This window comes from Pinus tabuliformis, chromosome 7 (assembly GCF_031772625.1).
Source record: "Pinus tabuliformis cultivar Carrire ecotype Pingquan chromosome 7, CPIR1, whole genome shotgun sequence".
Taxonomy (NCBI): domain Eukaryota; kingdom Viridiplantae; phylum Streptophyta; class Pinopsida; order Pinales; family Pinaceae; genus Pinus; species Pinus tabuliformis.
In genome coordinates this window covers 1,897,528,359-1,897,542,462 of record NC_142293.1, presented here as the reverse complement: position 1 = coordinate 1,897,542,462, position 14,104 = coordinate 1,897,528,359, and the positions used below count along the sequence as shown (strand labels likewise).

Sequence of the window (14,104 nt, the reverse complement as noted above, 5' to 3'; positions counted from 1 at the left end):
TTAATTTGAGCCAACTCATTGGGGAGGTGCCAAATCGGCTTCCTTGCCTTGGCTCTTGTTCCACACATTGGGTCAGAACCATTGGCTCCTCCCTTTAGTTGTACCATTAGTTCACTCCAATGTGTACATGGTTGAACCATTTGGGACCTAACCCAAACTCCAAACTCCACTCCATCGCACGTCAGGTCAATCTTCGGAAGTTCTAGATATTAGTCAGGTCACAGGTGGGATTGGCACCTGACTACTCTACTCTGCAATCCAAACCAAAAAATTGGTTCCAACATCACATTGTAGACCTATCACTGGTTCACCACAATACTTGGGTCACATACGATACCCGTTCCTCTCCTATACCCCCTTCTAAAGCTCAGATAAGGAGGGGAAACTTCGTCGCCTCTCAAGTCAAGGTTAAAACACCTTGGTTCACTAGAATCTTGTGGTCTGGGCCTTCTCCCTGTCATTGTCCGGTTATACAAGATAGGATGTGTTGTGTGGTCAATGTGATGTGTTAAGACAGAGCTTCTACTAGGCCTATTTTCAAGCAAAACTTCTACACAAGCCAGGAATGAATCTGCCAAGGATTTAATATTTTAAGGCCAAGGCAATATTTCTACCTGCAAACTCCATTAACGTTTTTCTCACTAGTAAATACCCATTCAATCCCAGCCTCTTCAATTTTCAACTCAGCTAGAGAGATTCAATGAAGAACTGGGGTAGGCACATCAAATGTCAATTCAAAGTAATTTCAAACAGATGTTTCTTTCATCTACTGGTTTTGTCATCATGTTTGGCTTTGACCGTGGTTGGCCCTTGCTTTGACATCAACAACAATATTTCAACAATTGGATGGTACGCTTTACCTTGTTCATGCTACTTTGAGCCCTGTCCTTGAGTGCCTCTTCTAAGCCTATCCTTGTCACCTCCAAGCCTTAGACTTGAATATCCATTAGGTGACCTATATAGGGAAGCCTCCCTTGTGGTGAGGATCCACTAAAGAGCAGGAGGTGGTGGCTGTGGTGACAGTGGGCCACACCTCATAGTGTTGCCACTTGGTGTAGTCACTGCCTTGTGAGCTCCCCTCACAAGACCTGTTAGATTTTGAAGCTAACAAATTGCATTATGTTTATTCCACCATTCCTTAGATGCCTATTAGTTCTGTAAATTCTTATATACTATTCATACCCTTTGTAATACTACAAGGGAAACTTTAGTGCATCAATTTATAAATTTCTGTTTTCTGGTCTTGCAGTGTTCACTGGATTCTTTTCATGCCTGATTATCATATAAGATTCAGCTTTTGCATATTTATCCAGATTGAGTATATCTGTATTTTGTACATTTGTGATTAAGCTGTTATTAGTTGCATCCATAATTAAAATGCAGTTAAATTAAAGATACCAATTTAGATAGTTTATGGATCTGTATGTTAATTGTGATTCAGTCATGATGATCGTCTTGGTTGGGCGTTAACATTCAGCCATATTTATTTGCCTAAATTGTTCTTGTAGCTTCTAAGGTTTTTATGTCTGGTTTGGCAGTGAATGGGTTGTTCAAATACCAGTTGTTCTTGTAATGGGAATGGCAACGACAGTCGATGCTCTAAGGAAACTGCTGCCATCAAGTGCAATACAACATCTACATCCTCAAAGGTTCAACTTAAAGTATCCTCTTGAGCGACTTGAGGCTGTTCTTACTGCTGTAATGATTGAATCCTTCAGTGGATTTTATATTGGACACAAAGTTGCAAAGTTTCTCTACAACTTTTTCTTGAGGCAGGATGGCACTGTGACATCATTTTTGAGGGCTCTGAAGGTCAGCTTCCAAATTTCTTATATAAGATCTTCTGTATAGTGAAGTGTAGTTCTTAGGGGGTAAAGATATCAGTGGTCTTACATCAGCCGAAGTTGCTTATTAATCAATTGGTTATCCATGGATTATGCAGATTGCATGCATGGAGCACTTTTACACTGAACCTTTGAGCTTCCTATGTAATGAATTAGTGGAGGATAAAAGGCAGGTTTGTTCTCATCCATCTTTTTTTCATCCTTACTGATATTATTATCATATATGCTTAGCACAGGATGAAATTTTCGTTTTTCAACTTTTTACATATTTAAGTTAAATTCTTTTGTTATGGACAAATATAATGTTTTTAGATTGATACATATGCCTGACATTATATACTTAAAGCTTATTTGCAATCTTTTTTTAAGTGTTTGGTCATATCTATGAGGAGTTTATTTTGTAATAATACTATGTTGAATGTTCACAATTATGACTTCTTGTGTTGGTGTGAGGTTTCTTAGGTTAACTGCTTGAGAAAAGTAAAAATGTTCGTTATTTTCATCATAAGTTGAAATTAGCAAGGCATGTGAATCTTGTGATTCTGAACTTTAAATACTGAAACAGGAAGATTGGGAAAATATTTGCAATGCATTACCAGATTCCATGCTAAAGTATGCTGCAGAACTTCCCTCTGTTCAGTTGTGAGTCTCGGCCATCCTTTTTCTTCGGTACAACTCTTGAAAGTTCCATGAAGATTAGTCTTCTGGATGTCTTACTGCCGTTTCAGAATGCTTATTGTTTGTATGCATATTATTAATGATTATTATTGAACTCTTTATGTTTAATCTTTTTTTACAATTCTTCTGTGTGTGTGAGCAGTGAGCATAAATGTGAAGATAAAGCAATTGGTGTGAAATTGGCTGCTGCATTGCTAGATCTAAAGATCGTGAAACAGAAGTGGAGCACGGTTCTTTTGGTGAGTAGCTTATATAGATTCTAATTTGCATCGTCACTCTTGTTTATGTAAATTGCTATAATCTGGTATATATGCACTGCTTCCCTACAGTGCATGCTACTTATGGCTGTTGTGGAAGGTCCCTGAATGGCATTGGGGTGTCCTCATCACCATTGTTCCTTTTCTCAATTTGACTTTAATTTTAAAACAAACAGAGCTGAATTACAGAGATTAAACAATATAGAAATCACTTGTACATGGAATTGAGCAAAAAAAAATGCAATGACCAGTAGCAAATGGTGCCATTTACAGATTTTGATTGTAAAATAGATAAGGTAGAGTTGCAAGGATACAAAATAGAAGTTCGAGTTGAATGCAATGTTTCAAATTCCCCAAAGGAGTACATCCAAACATATAGTAATCTATTCTGCATATTTGAATCCCCTATGACTCTTATGTTCCTGTTTCTGCTAAATCTAGCAGGCTTTGGAGAGGGAAATCCTACAAAGCATAAGCTAGACCAAGATGGGGTAGTGGCCCACTGTCACCACAGTCAAAGCCCCTTGCTCTTTACGGATTTTCACTGATGCGAGGAGTCGTGGTAGGAGAGAGACCACTTATAATAGATATTGTATGGTTAATGTGTGAAATGATCTTGCTAGGAGCTCGTCAAGAAAGACATGATTTAGGTTCAAGATTTTACAAGGAAGCAATTTGCTTTCTATGACGAGACCTAGAAAAGAGGGCACAAGACATAGGGTTTGATAAATTTAATGATTGTGGGAGTCACCTAAGGTCAAGGCTAGGAGAAAAGGTTTTTTACAATGTATACCAGCTATGTCAAAGCTCATGAAACCTTCAAGGAAACACTTAACTTAAATGAAGGAGAACTAGGGTTTCCCTCTTAGGCAAACAACTAGGGTAAGGAAATTTATGCATGAAATTGAACTACATGCCCACCAAAAGCAAGATTTTGTGGCAAATATTATCCTCTGGATCTTTAGGCTCTCCAACCACCAAAATTCTTCTTGCGTAGGGTTTTGCACTAAGCCCTAGTTTCCTAACTTAGCCTTGAAAGGGCCGAATTGAGAGAGAGAAAATATGGATTAAAACTGAGAATGATCACCAATTGATTGAGCTAGTGCCTTGTCCCTTGGGAATATGGAGTCAAGGATGTCAAAGATTAGCTAAAGTTTTTCCTAGGGAGGCTGAAATTTGATTCCCAAGCAATCAACTTACAAGCATTTACCCACTCAATGGAAAAATGGAATTTTACGGGAGAGCTACTAGAAGTTCACCACTAGGAAAATTCATCGCATGTTATGTATGAGTAATGCATGCAATATTCATTTAGATAGCATTAAAATTGATGTTCAAAAAAGTAGGGCACAATTTAGCATAACCTAGAATTAATAATTCCATACATTAGACATTCAAGAAATAGATATTCAACGGTAAAGTTCACTTACAAGATAACATACAAGATTTCCATCCGTTAGACCAAAGAATAGCTCCAAGGAATATCCAAGATCAATTCCAAACATCAAAATGCATCCGAAGATCTCTAAAAGTCCTTTAGAAAGCAAGTGAAAATTCGTTTAAGGAGGCTGAAATTCCAATGTGTGATGATGAAAAGTTACAATGAATATCTTTTCTATTTATATGAGGAATAGCGAGACCTAATATAAACTACAAACCCCTCTAATCATATAATAATGTGCAAATAATAGATCGAAATGACGATGCCAAGATAGCGTAGGCTTCTATAGGGCTGACGTTGAGGGCTTCAAGTGCGATGATGAGGGTAGAGGCCCTCTAAAATCATGTTCTAGGGGTTGGCCCATAGATCTCTTGCAAAATCCTCCGTGGGCCCTAGTTTTGGGCTTGGGGCACAAACATGGGTCTCAAGGTGGTGAATAAGCTTGATTCTGCTCCAACGTTCATGGAAATGAGGATGGTGCTAGCCCTCCCATGTCTCAAAGCATGAGAGTTTGAGACAAACCTCATCTGGGCCCTAGATCAACTGCCTGTCCTTCTAATACTACTAAGCGGGTTGGGGGCATGCTGGTCCAAGTGCATCATCCCATAAATAATATAAGGCAAAGTGCATGAACTATGTGGGTGTTAAAGATGCCCATGGATACGAATGATGCTCTACAACTGTTCGAAGTCCCATGGCTTGCAACGCATCACCTGTGGGTGACAATATTTCCCTTTGGAGGACTTGGAACCCAGTTAAGTTGCCTAGACCTATAGATGGAACCTGCCAATTACAAACAATATCAAATTTTGCAACTTTCTCAATTAGGTATATTAATCATTATTGCATCTAATTGAAGCAAGCTTGTAAGAAATGGGCAAATTGACATTTCATGTAAGGCTTCTCTTCCAAAATTGGGGACTTAGTCACGTAATGGTGTTACCTCCCTAGGTAGGAGTGGTTAATATATGATCCTATTAGCTATTTTCAACCCCCAAGAGGAGGTGATATGCCCTTGGTCCACCCTTCAATCGATAGGTGCCATGTGAATAATGATGGAACAAAGGGGAAAAGACTTCATGGCCAAGTGCCATGGTCAAAGGGACCGACTATGATGGAGTACCTCATCATGGGTGTATAGATGTGACGAGGGAGCAATCGTGGATGCATGAGTTATCTTGACCTTTATTTTCTGACCCCTCTAAATGCCTTTTACTTTTTCTTGATTCTTCTTTATATTATTGCTCGTAGCTCAAGGAATGAGAGCTTGCTTTATATGATGTATAACAGTTATTATCCCCTTTAGGAAGGGGTAGTTCATTGCCCATCAGGGGTTGGAACTTGGGACATGCAAGGGTTCCTTGTCTTCTATGGGATAGGGCAATATTGGTCCAGGAACTGGGTGATGGCCATATGAGTGAGGTACAAATCATGCTTGGCTTTTGCTCACGTCCTAATTTGTATGTCTTGACCATCTTTTGCATTTTGATTTTTCCTTTGTCCTTCTTGTGGCCATCATATGTTCTTTCTGTTTCTTAACTGCATCAACCTCCAAGGTTACATTTCCGGTCCCTACTTGGGTATGAGGATGTGTGGGTGCCAAATCCCAATGAACCAGTGGTCAATTGAACTAGAAAAAGGGAGGTGGAACAGGGGCTCATAATATAAGATGGAAACTGGTGAGTATGGAATAGGGAGAGATGGGGCTTGTTACCACAAAATCTAGCAGGCCTTGTTGAGGGAAACCCTACAAGACAAAAGCTAGACAAAGTGCTAACATTGCGGCAGGGGCCCATTGTCACCTCAACCAAATTCCCTTGCTCTTTATGTATTTTCACTGATGGGAGGAGTCTCGGTTGTTAGAAAATCAGAAAGGCAGAAAGATTTTCTTATGTTGATAATTACTTGTGATATTCTTGTATTCTTATTATCTGTTATGTTCTTCTTTTATCTTCTTTTCATGAAGCAATAATCAAAACAAAAACATGAAGATCAATGACATCATATGTAGGCACTCAACTAGGGCTAAAACCTCTCTCTAGGGGAAAACCCAATCACACTCTTCTACTAATCAAATTGAGATAGACCAAGACGTTAGAGCTGACCAAAAGACCTTCCTCCTCCACCAAGTTAGCCTTCAACAACCTTCAGTGGTCTCTTCTTGTCCAGCAGCTACATCCTAGTAACAACCCAGAATTTCGACCCCCAACAACTCCAGAATTTTGGCCCAGCTACTTCATAATTTCGACCCAGCTACAATACTGCAATTTCAGCCCTTCCAGCAACCCAACAACTTCTCACGTGTGAGACAAGAGATGGAAAAATCGACTTCTTATGCTTGACAAAGACTTCCTTCTCCTTCTCTAGGGTTTCCTTCCTCTTGAATTTTGCATCCTTTTCTGTCTCCAACAATTGTAGATCGAACTTGTTGCTGATGTGCTCCAAATGAGGTCGAGTTGCTGCCTTTACATAGTGAATCTGTTCGGTCGAATTCCCTTGATGAGGCCGATTTGGTGGAGGACACATAAAAGACCTAATATAAATTTTCTTCTTGATTGAGAATGCCCGAGAAGGGTCTATTACATATTGACAAGGACACAAACTCTTGACATAAACCCGAGAGGCCTACAATGGAGGATTTGACCTAAAAACATTGACCCAAGCATGAAACCCACACTTTAATAAGTCAATTTCTTTTATAATAATTGTTTTTTCTTTCATTGGACAAATACCTTACATCATGACTCAAATACAATTATGAAGACTGACACTAGTTACATTTTTTCAAAATTGGTAAAGGAGGAACTATTGAGAAATCTAAGGCAGAGAGTGTTGGCTTCAGGGCCTTAGAGCCAAGTCCAAAGTTAGGCTGCACTAACCAACAAAACCCTATATTCCTGGCCCTTTCGGCAATGACTTGTGCAGGGCAGATCACAGTCTCACTCGAGGTAATATGGGGGGATGCTAGAACCAGGTTTTTGCACCCAAAGGGGTATGAAGTGTGGCTGTAGGGTTTCTTATGATGTAGGGCTTAATCCGACCTGCGCGAACCATTAACTTTATAAACACAGTCGTACGCTGTGTGTAACTACTTCTATATGTATTATTCAGCATAAATAACAATATCCAGGTCTTCGCGATGCAATTATATGGAAAATATGCTACAACGAACAATATTCAAACATAAGTACAAAAACTTTAAAATAGATAATAGAACACATATATGCTTCCAAATCTTCTTTTATTACTTCAGTTCTTCCATATACAAACTTTTGACCCTGCGCACTCTGTAGGGGCTTGCGCACACAGCGACAGACTTACCAAGGTCTCCGCGCTCACAGTAGTAGGAGCCTTCCCCTTTGCTTGAATACAAAAGATAAAAGACTCAAGGCACAGGTGTCAGTACATCACATAACATACTATATTTTCATTAGACAAGCTAAGACATCCCTTTATATACTTTTTCCTATTACAATACCATGGTCTGCAAACCATGGGCGGAGCTCAAAACAATACAAAAACTAAGGGGCTTTGACCTTTCTAAAACCCCTTGACTCCTAATGACATGTGCATTCTACTCCTTAAGATGCGAAGGCTTTTGCACAACTTAGTCAAAATTTGACCTAGGGGACTTCGTCCCAACAGGCCCCCAACACAAAGATGTGACTCGTCCTTGAGTCACTCCACTGGTATGCTCTGTATCTTTGCTTTTAGGCTGCTGAACGAAGACTTCACTAGGTGAAACGCCTCCGTGCAATATGCTGTTGCCTATCGAACTTTGTTGGTCAACTTCTCTATAGTTGGTTCTTCTGTTGCTAAGTTGATTGTCCACTGCGTTTGTTGCATACTTTTGAGCTTGCCTTCCACAGTGTGTGAGAGTTGCCTTGCCTCGTCTTCCCAAGGCTGCATTCCCGTAGTGATAATCTTTATTTTCTTCCGCAACTCCTCGATCTGCGCTTGGAGGGATGTTCCTTCTTTCAATCGGGAGAATCGTTGCTCAGGTGCTAAGGTGCGCGCAGTTGCCTTGATCTCATCATATCGCAGTTGCTTATCCCTGATTTTCACTTCAATCTTTTTCACCTGTGGGTCCTCCTGCAGTGAGGCCTACAGTTCTAGCGTTTCCTCGAATAGTTGGCTACAGTCCTTGATTGCATTGTCTATCTTTTCCATGTTTGTTCTGATGGCAACCTCGTGCTGCTCTCGGATCTCAGGTGGCATGGTGGGCTGTAGCTTCAATTGTAGCTCAGTGATTTGCATCTGCAGATCAAAACGGACCTTATCCACTTGTGCCTTCGACTCTTTGAATGCATCTGCCAGTTGCTGCACTTTGTCTTTTGAGGCGGCCTCAGACTGAATTTGGAGCTTTGGAAGCTCACTGCATACTTTGGAAATGCCCTGCTCCAGCTGCTTCCTTTGTGCAGTGGCCTCATCTCGATCCTGGAGAGCTTTGTGCTTTACATCGCACATCTGCTGACTAGTGATATTTGCATCTTTGATCACCATGAGTGCTCGTTGCTCTCGCACCTTAAGTTCATCTGCTACACCTTGGTGTAGCTAATGCAATGTCTGTAGAGGGAGTGCTGCGGGGTTAATACTCACTTTTTTAAGTTGCTGCGCGCTCTCCCTATCTTCGACATTATTCAGTTGTAAAGATCCATCAGGTAGGTGTACAGTGTAGAGCTCTGAAGTGAGTACCGACTGTACACTTCCCGATGTTGTTGGTACCACGCTCGCTTGAACCTGGCTTGCCTGAACCTGCAACTCTTTGAGGCCCTTTTGGACCTCTGTCAGCACGACTTTATACTGATCCTCGATGTTTCCCCAAATCTCCTTCGTCGCAAATCGGACGGTGTCTCCAATTTCATTGAGGTCCCCATTAGTGAGGACCATGGGCTCTGTGCCGATGGACTTATAAGATTTTTGCTTCTTACATGCGCCTCTTGCACTTGTCTTTTTTTGCCTCTTGACAATAAATGGAGAATCAACGTCCTCCAAGTCTACATAGGGGTCTTCGCCACCCTGATCAGGTTTTTCTTTGTGCTGCTCTTCTTCTCCCTTATGCTCTGGTTCATGCACGATATTTTTGTCTACATCAATGGTGACCTTTGGCGTCACCTTCTTCTTTTCTTTCGGTGCATCTTTACTAGTCCCTTCTGCGCTTGCCGCAACTTCTGTCGGAATGAGCCAGTTAGTCAACCACTGTGTGAAAATTCCTATACTTTGAAGGAACCCTATTGCAACAAATCTTAATCTACTTCACCTACTTGATTTTTAATTTACATTCATCAAGTTATTATTCTGAATACTGAATCAAATTACTTCTGTAGCCTACACTAATTAAATATTTGATCTCATGAAACAGAAAACAGAGCAAAGAACAAGATACATAGGACACACTTATTTTTTGACACAATAGTCCCCGGAAAAACCCAATGCGGGAAAACCGGTGCAACAACTCTGAGGGTTTTATTATTATGTAGGAGAAATATTTGAATACAAATCTAGGATGCTCATCTAGCAATCCTTACAGAGAAAAGATTGGCGGAAAATCTGAGTGAGTTTTACCTCACTTCACCTGGTGGAATTCCCGCTGATCTGACATAAGACTGACTAATCTTGGCTATTTCTGCATTGGCCCTGTGTCGGCCTTCTCGGCTACTCGCTGCCTCTGCGTCAGCTCTCCCGGCAGTTCCAGCAGTTCCCGACAGTTTTGACAATTCCTGATAGTTCCAGGTAGTTTTGGATGTTCTGACAGTTCCCAACAGTTCCAGGCAGTTTCGGATGTTCCGACAGCTCTGGATTTTGCATGACAGACAACTTTTCTGCATTAGCTCTTCTGGCTACTGCGCTGCCTTTGTGTCAACTCTCTCGATTGTTCCTGCAGTGCCCCGCAGTTCCCGACAGTTTCGGAAGTTCTGGATTTTGCGTGACAGGCAGCTTTTCTGCATCAGCTCTCCTGGCTACTGCGCTGCCTCTCTGTAAGCTCTCTCCGCCTCTTTGCAAACTCCCTCCACTTCTTTGTTCTGTATTTTCTGGAAAGTCCTCCCAGATTCTCTCTGCCCCTCAGCTGCAAGATCTCCCTAATCGATTTTCCTTTTGAGAACTTCTCACCTTAGAAAATCAATTTCCTCAATCTCTGTGTGTGTGTCTAAATGAACCCCAAGCCTCCTTCGTATACTTTTCTTGTTGAGACTTCAACAACCGAGATTTATTCTCTAATCAATGACTAAGATTAAAACATGACTTGATCTGCCTTCTAGATCATTCTCACCCATATTTTGATTAATACTCATTAATATTTTAATTTCAATAAGTTTAGACTTAGGAACACCATTAAAAATATTAATTATTTTAATAAAATACAATCCGGGTGGAATTTCACCAAACGGTTTGTGGGTGCTTTAGAACTCATTTACCTTAGCTTCTCCACCAATTTTCAAGGCTAGAGCACTTCCGATGCTACCAAAAACTAACACTCCCTCTTAGTGAGGAAAGTGCTCTACCAACAATGTCCACTTGCATGCTGCTCTATCTCTGAAGCACCTCCTTTCTGCACTGTTGCTGCCACCAACACTGTGCTGCTACTGCTACTGTACTGCTGCCCATGACACTGCCACTGCCACTGTTGCATCTGTACTACAACTCCCTCTCAAATGCTGCATCTTCTATGCTGCTAACACTGCATTTTTATTGCAACTCAATTGCTGAGAGAAGCAACTGAAAAACATCCAAAATTAGTTGAACTTAACTGTGTTCAACATAATACAATGAATGTTGGAATTTGACTACAGTTGATTCTGACCCTCTGAATTGTTTGCGTTGCTGCTGACTCCTGCATTGTGCCAACTACATCTGTCCTCCAAACACTCCACTGCATTATCTGACACTAAGTCCATCTTGCTACCACTGAATCTTGGGCTCCCTTAGCAAGGAATTGATCTAAGAGGTGGACTCCTCAAGGATCCTGCCCACATGTAGTCCTCTCGACTAGAGCTCAATATCGCCCCATCTCCCGCCTAGAGATGCGTGGGCACTCATGGCAAACCCATCTTCGTCAATCTTTGCTGGAGCAGCCTTAGGATCATGTTTCTCATCCTTATACTTTTTCTTGAAAGGACACTTGGATGCATAGTGGCCCATCTCGCCACAACTGAAACACTTCACCTTCGAAATGTCCTTCTTCCTCTTTTGCTTCTTCTGTCCCTTTGATGCTAGAGCTTCGTTCTCCTCCTCCTCCTTGGTCTTCGTGCCACTCCCACTACTGCCATTGAGGTTGACCTTTACTAGGTCCCTCCTTAATTCCTCCTGTTGAAGGGTTGCCCACATCTCCTCCCATGAAGGTAGTCTTTCCCTGCCCAATATACTTTGGACGAAGACTTGCCATTCATTCGAGATTCCATTCAGGGCTATCCTTACCATCGCGGTAGACCCCACTACAGCAAGCTGGTCTCTGGTGTCCTGAAGATGTTGAAGATAGGAGTTGACTCCTTTTCCCTTCTGCATCAATGTCCGTTGCAACTTCTGCTCTAAATACATCTTCTGTTGTTCGGAAGAGCCTTCACAGAGAGAAGACAAGGCTTCCCACATCTCTCGCTCTGTATCCTTGCCCTGTAAGTGTGAAACCACATGATCTCAGACTTCATCGAGAATGAGTCTCTTTGCCTTCCCTTGCTCGGCCTTGTATTTCTTCTTTTGATTGTTGTCAGCAAGAACAACTACAATACTATTGATGTAGGTCTCGAGATCATGTTCCTCTAGAACAACTATGATTATGGTCTTCCATATGACATGGTTGGAAGCACCTTCCAACCTATCATGATCTCTGAGCCCATGCGATGCCATTTCACCCAACTGTCGAACTGACTCCTCTAGTCACTACTTAGCACTAATCAGCTACTTAGCAAGTGAGAAATTTGAACTTTCTGGCAAAAAGTTCTTTGAGGAGAAAATTCCCCTTCTACGTGTCTTCGCTCTTTTCCATCGATTTCTGCCCCTACAGAAAGTGCACCTTTCAAGCACTGCGCCGAGGCTCTGCGTTACTCCCTCTGCCTCTGCAAACTCACGAACTGGAAATCGTACTTCTCTGTTGTCTCTCTTAGAGAGAGATTTCCTTAGATCTGCTTCCCGATAAGGACTGCGTAATCCTTTCAAGAGGATTCGAATTGCTGCCAAGTGCAACTTTCGGCCTCATTGCTCAACACTTGATCTGCTCTTTTTGTTTCAAAATCAACCCTCTGATACCATGTGAAAATTCCTACACTCTGAAGGAACCCCTATTGCAAGAAATCTGAATCTACTTCACCTACTTGATTTTAAATTACATTCATCAAGTTATTCTTCATAATACTGAAGCAAATTATTTCTGCAACCTACAACAATTAAATATTTGATCTCATGAAACAGAAACAAAGCAAAGAACAAGATACACAGGACACTTATTTTGGACACAATAGTCCCTGGAAAAACCAAATATGGGAAAACTGTTGCAACAACTCTGAGCGTTTTATTATTATGCAGGAGAAATTTCTGAATACAAATCTAGGATGCTCATCTAGCAATCCTTGGCGGAAAATTTGAGTGAGTTTTACCTCACTTCACTCGGCAAATTTCTAGCTGATTCGGCACAAAACTGGATAACCTCGGCTATTTCTGTGCTGGCCCTGCGCCACGGGGTGTCACAGGGGAAGGTTGAACCTTCCCCTGTGACACACTGAAGGACTAGCTGGGCGATATCCTCTTCATTGAGCAGAAACGACAACGCCATCCATGTCTTCTTCAGATCACGTCTCACGCGGATATAAACATGGTGGAAATTGGCCTTGAACAGCCCCAAAAGTTCACTCAATTTGCAGATTTCTGAAGTCAACTTGCAGCCCTAAACTTGGGCAGTGAACACCGGTCAAACCAGAGGTCAGATCACCTCGATTTTCGTGCCAAAAATTGCGGCTTGCGTAGGAGAGGCAACCACACCCAATCCACACTTTTGGAAGGTCAACGCTGGTCAAAGAGATGACCTATTGCCCTAGCGTCTTTCTTGCCCTAGGACGTCTTTCTTTCAGCCACACGTGTGAGAGAGAGAGGCTCCTTTTATGCGTAGGAGAGAGAGAGAAGATGAGAGAATTGAATTTTTTGTCCAAATGAGGAGAATGCTCCTTGTATTTATATGCAAATGTTGAAGTTGAATAGACATGACTCTTGGGCTTCTGAGCCTGCATAAGTTTGCTGGCCGACCTTGACAATTTGTCCATAATCAAAATAAATTCATATCTCCATAAATACTTATCAGAATCGGATGATCTTTAGATCAATCCTACACCTCTCAATGAGAGGAATCTAGGAAAAATATCAGAAGCCATAAATAAGGTGATCCACATGGAGTTTGGCCCTAGTTGCCAATTTTAACACTCCCTCTCAACTAGGGAGAACTTCATCTGCAATCCGTCAGACCGTCGCTGCTATCCATCCATCAAATGCACTGTCCTGTACAACTTGACCCCACTCTGCTCTGCTCTGCTTTGCTTTGCTCGAACTATGAAGAAGAAGAAATGATCGAGGATGTATCATACCATCCTCCACTGACCCGAAGTCAGTCTCAGAGTGTGAACCACTCTCACTGATCCCAGATTAGTATCATTGATCCCAGATCAATGGAGGTCATCCTAGCATAGGGAGTACGGTAGATACAGCGATGCGTCCATCGATAGTACTACTATGGTCCCTATCCTCATTTCCCTGCTCATTGATCAGATGAGAGGTACTTCCCATGAGTCCCAGACTGCATGGGTAGGATGCCTCGACAGGAGAACTAATCATCTTGTCCATAGGAGAACGAATCATCCTGTCCAGTGGATGCCACGAAGAACTAATCATCCTGGCCTACAGGA

General features: G+C 41.7%; 1 protein-coding gene across 1 annotated transcript in view; it reads left to right on the top strand.

Moving 5' to 3' along the window:
• The window catches only part of LOC149256052 (origin of replication complex subunit 3-like), a 437,168-nt gene that overhangs the window by 62,123 nt on the left and 360,941 nt on the right, over nt 1-14,104 (top strand). The window contains exons 6-9 of the mRNA XM_089460652.1: nt 1,539-1,812; nt 1,943-2,017; nt 2,410-2,486; nt 2,665-2,761. Of these exons, the coding sequence (XP_089316778.1) occupies nt 1,539-1,812; nt 1,943-2,017; nt 2,410-2,486; nt 2,665-2,761 (523 nt within the window). The remainder of the gene's footprint in view (nt 1-1,538; nt 1,813-1,942; nt 2,018-2,409; nt 2,487-2,664; nt 2,762-14,104) is intronic.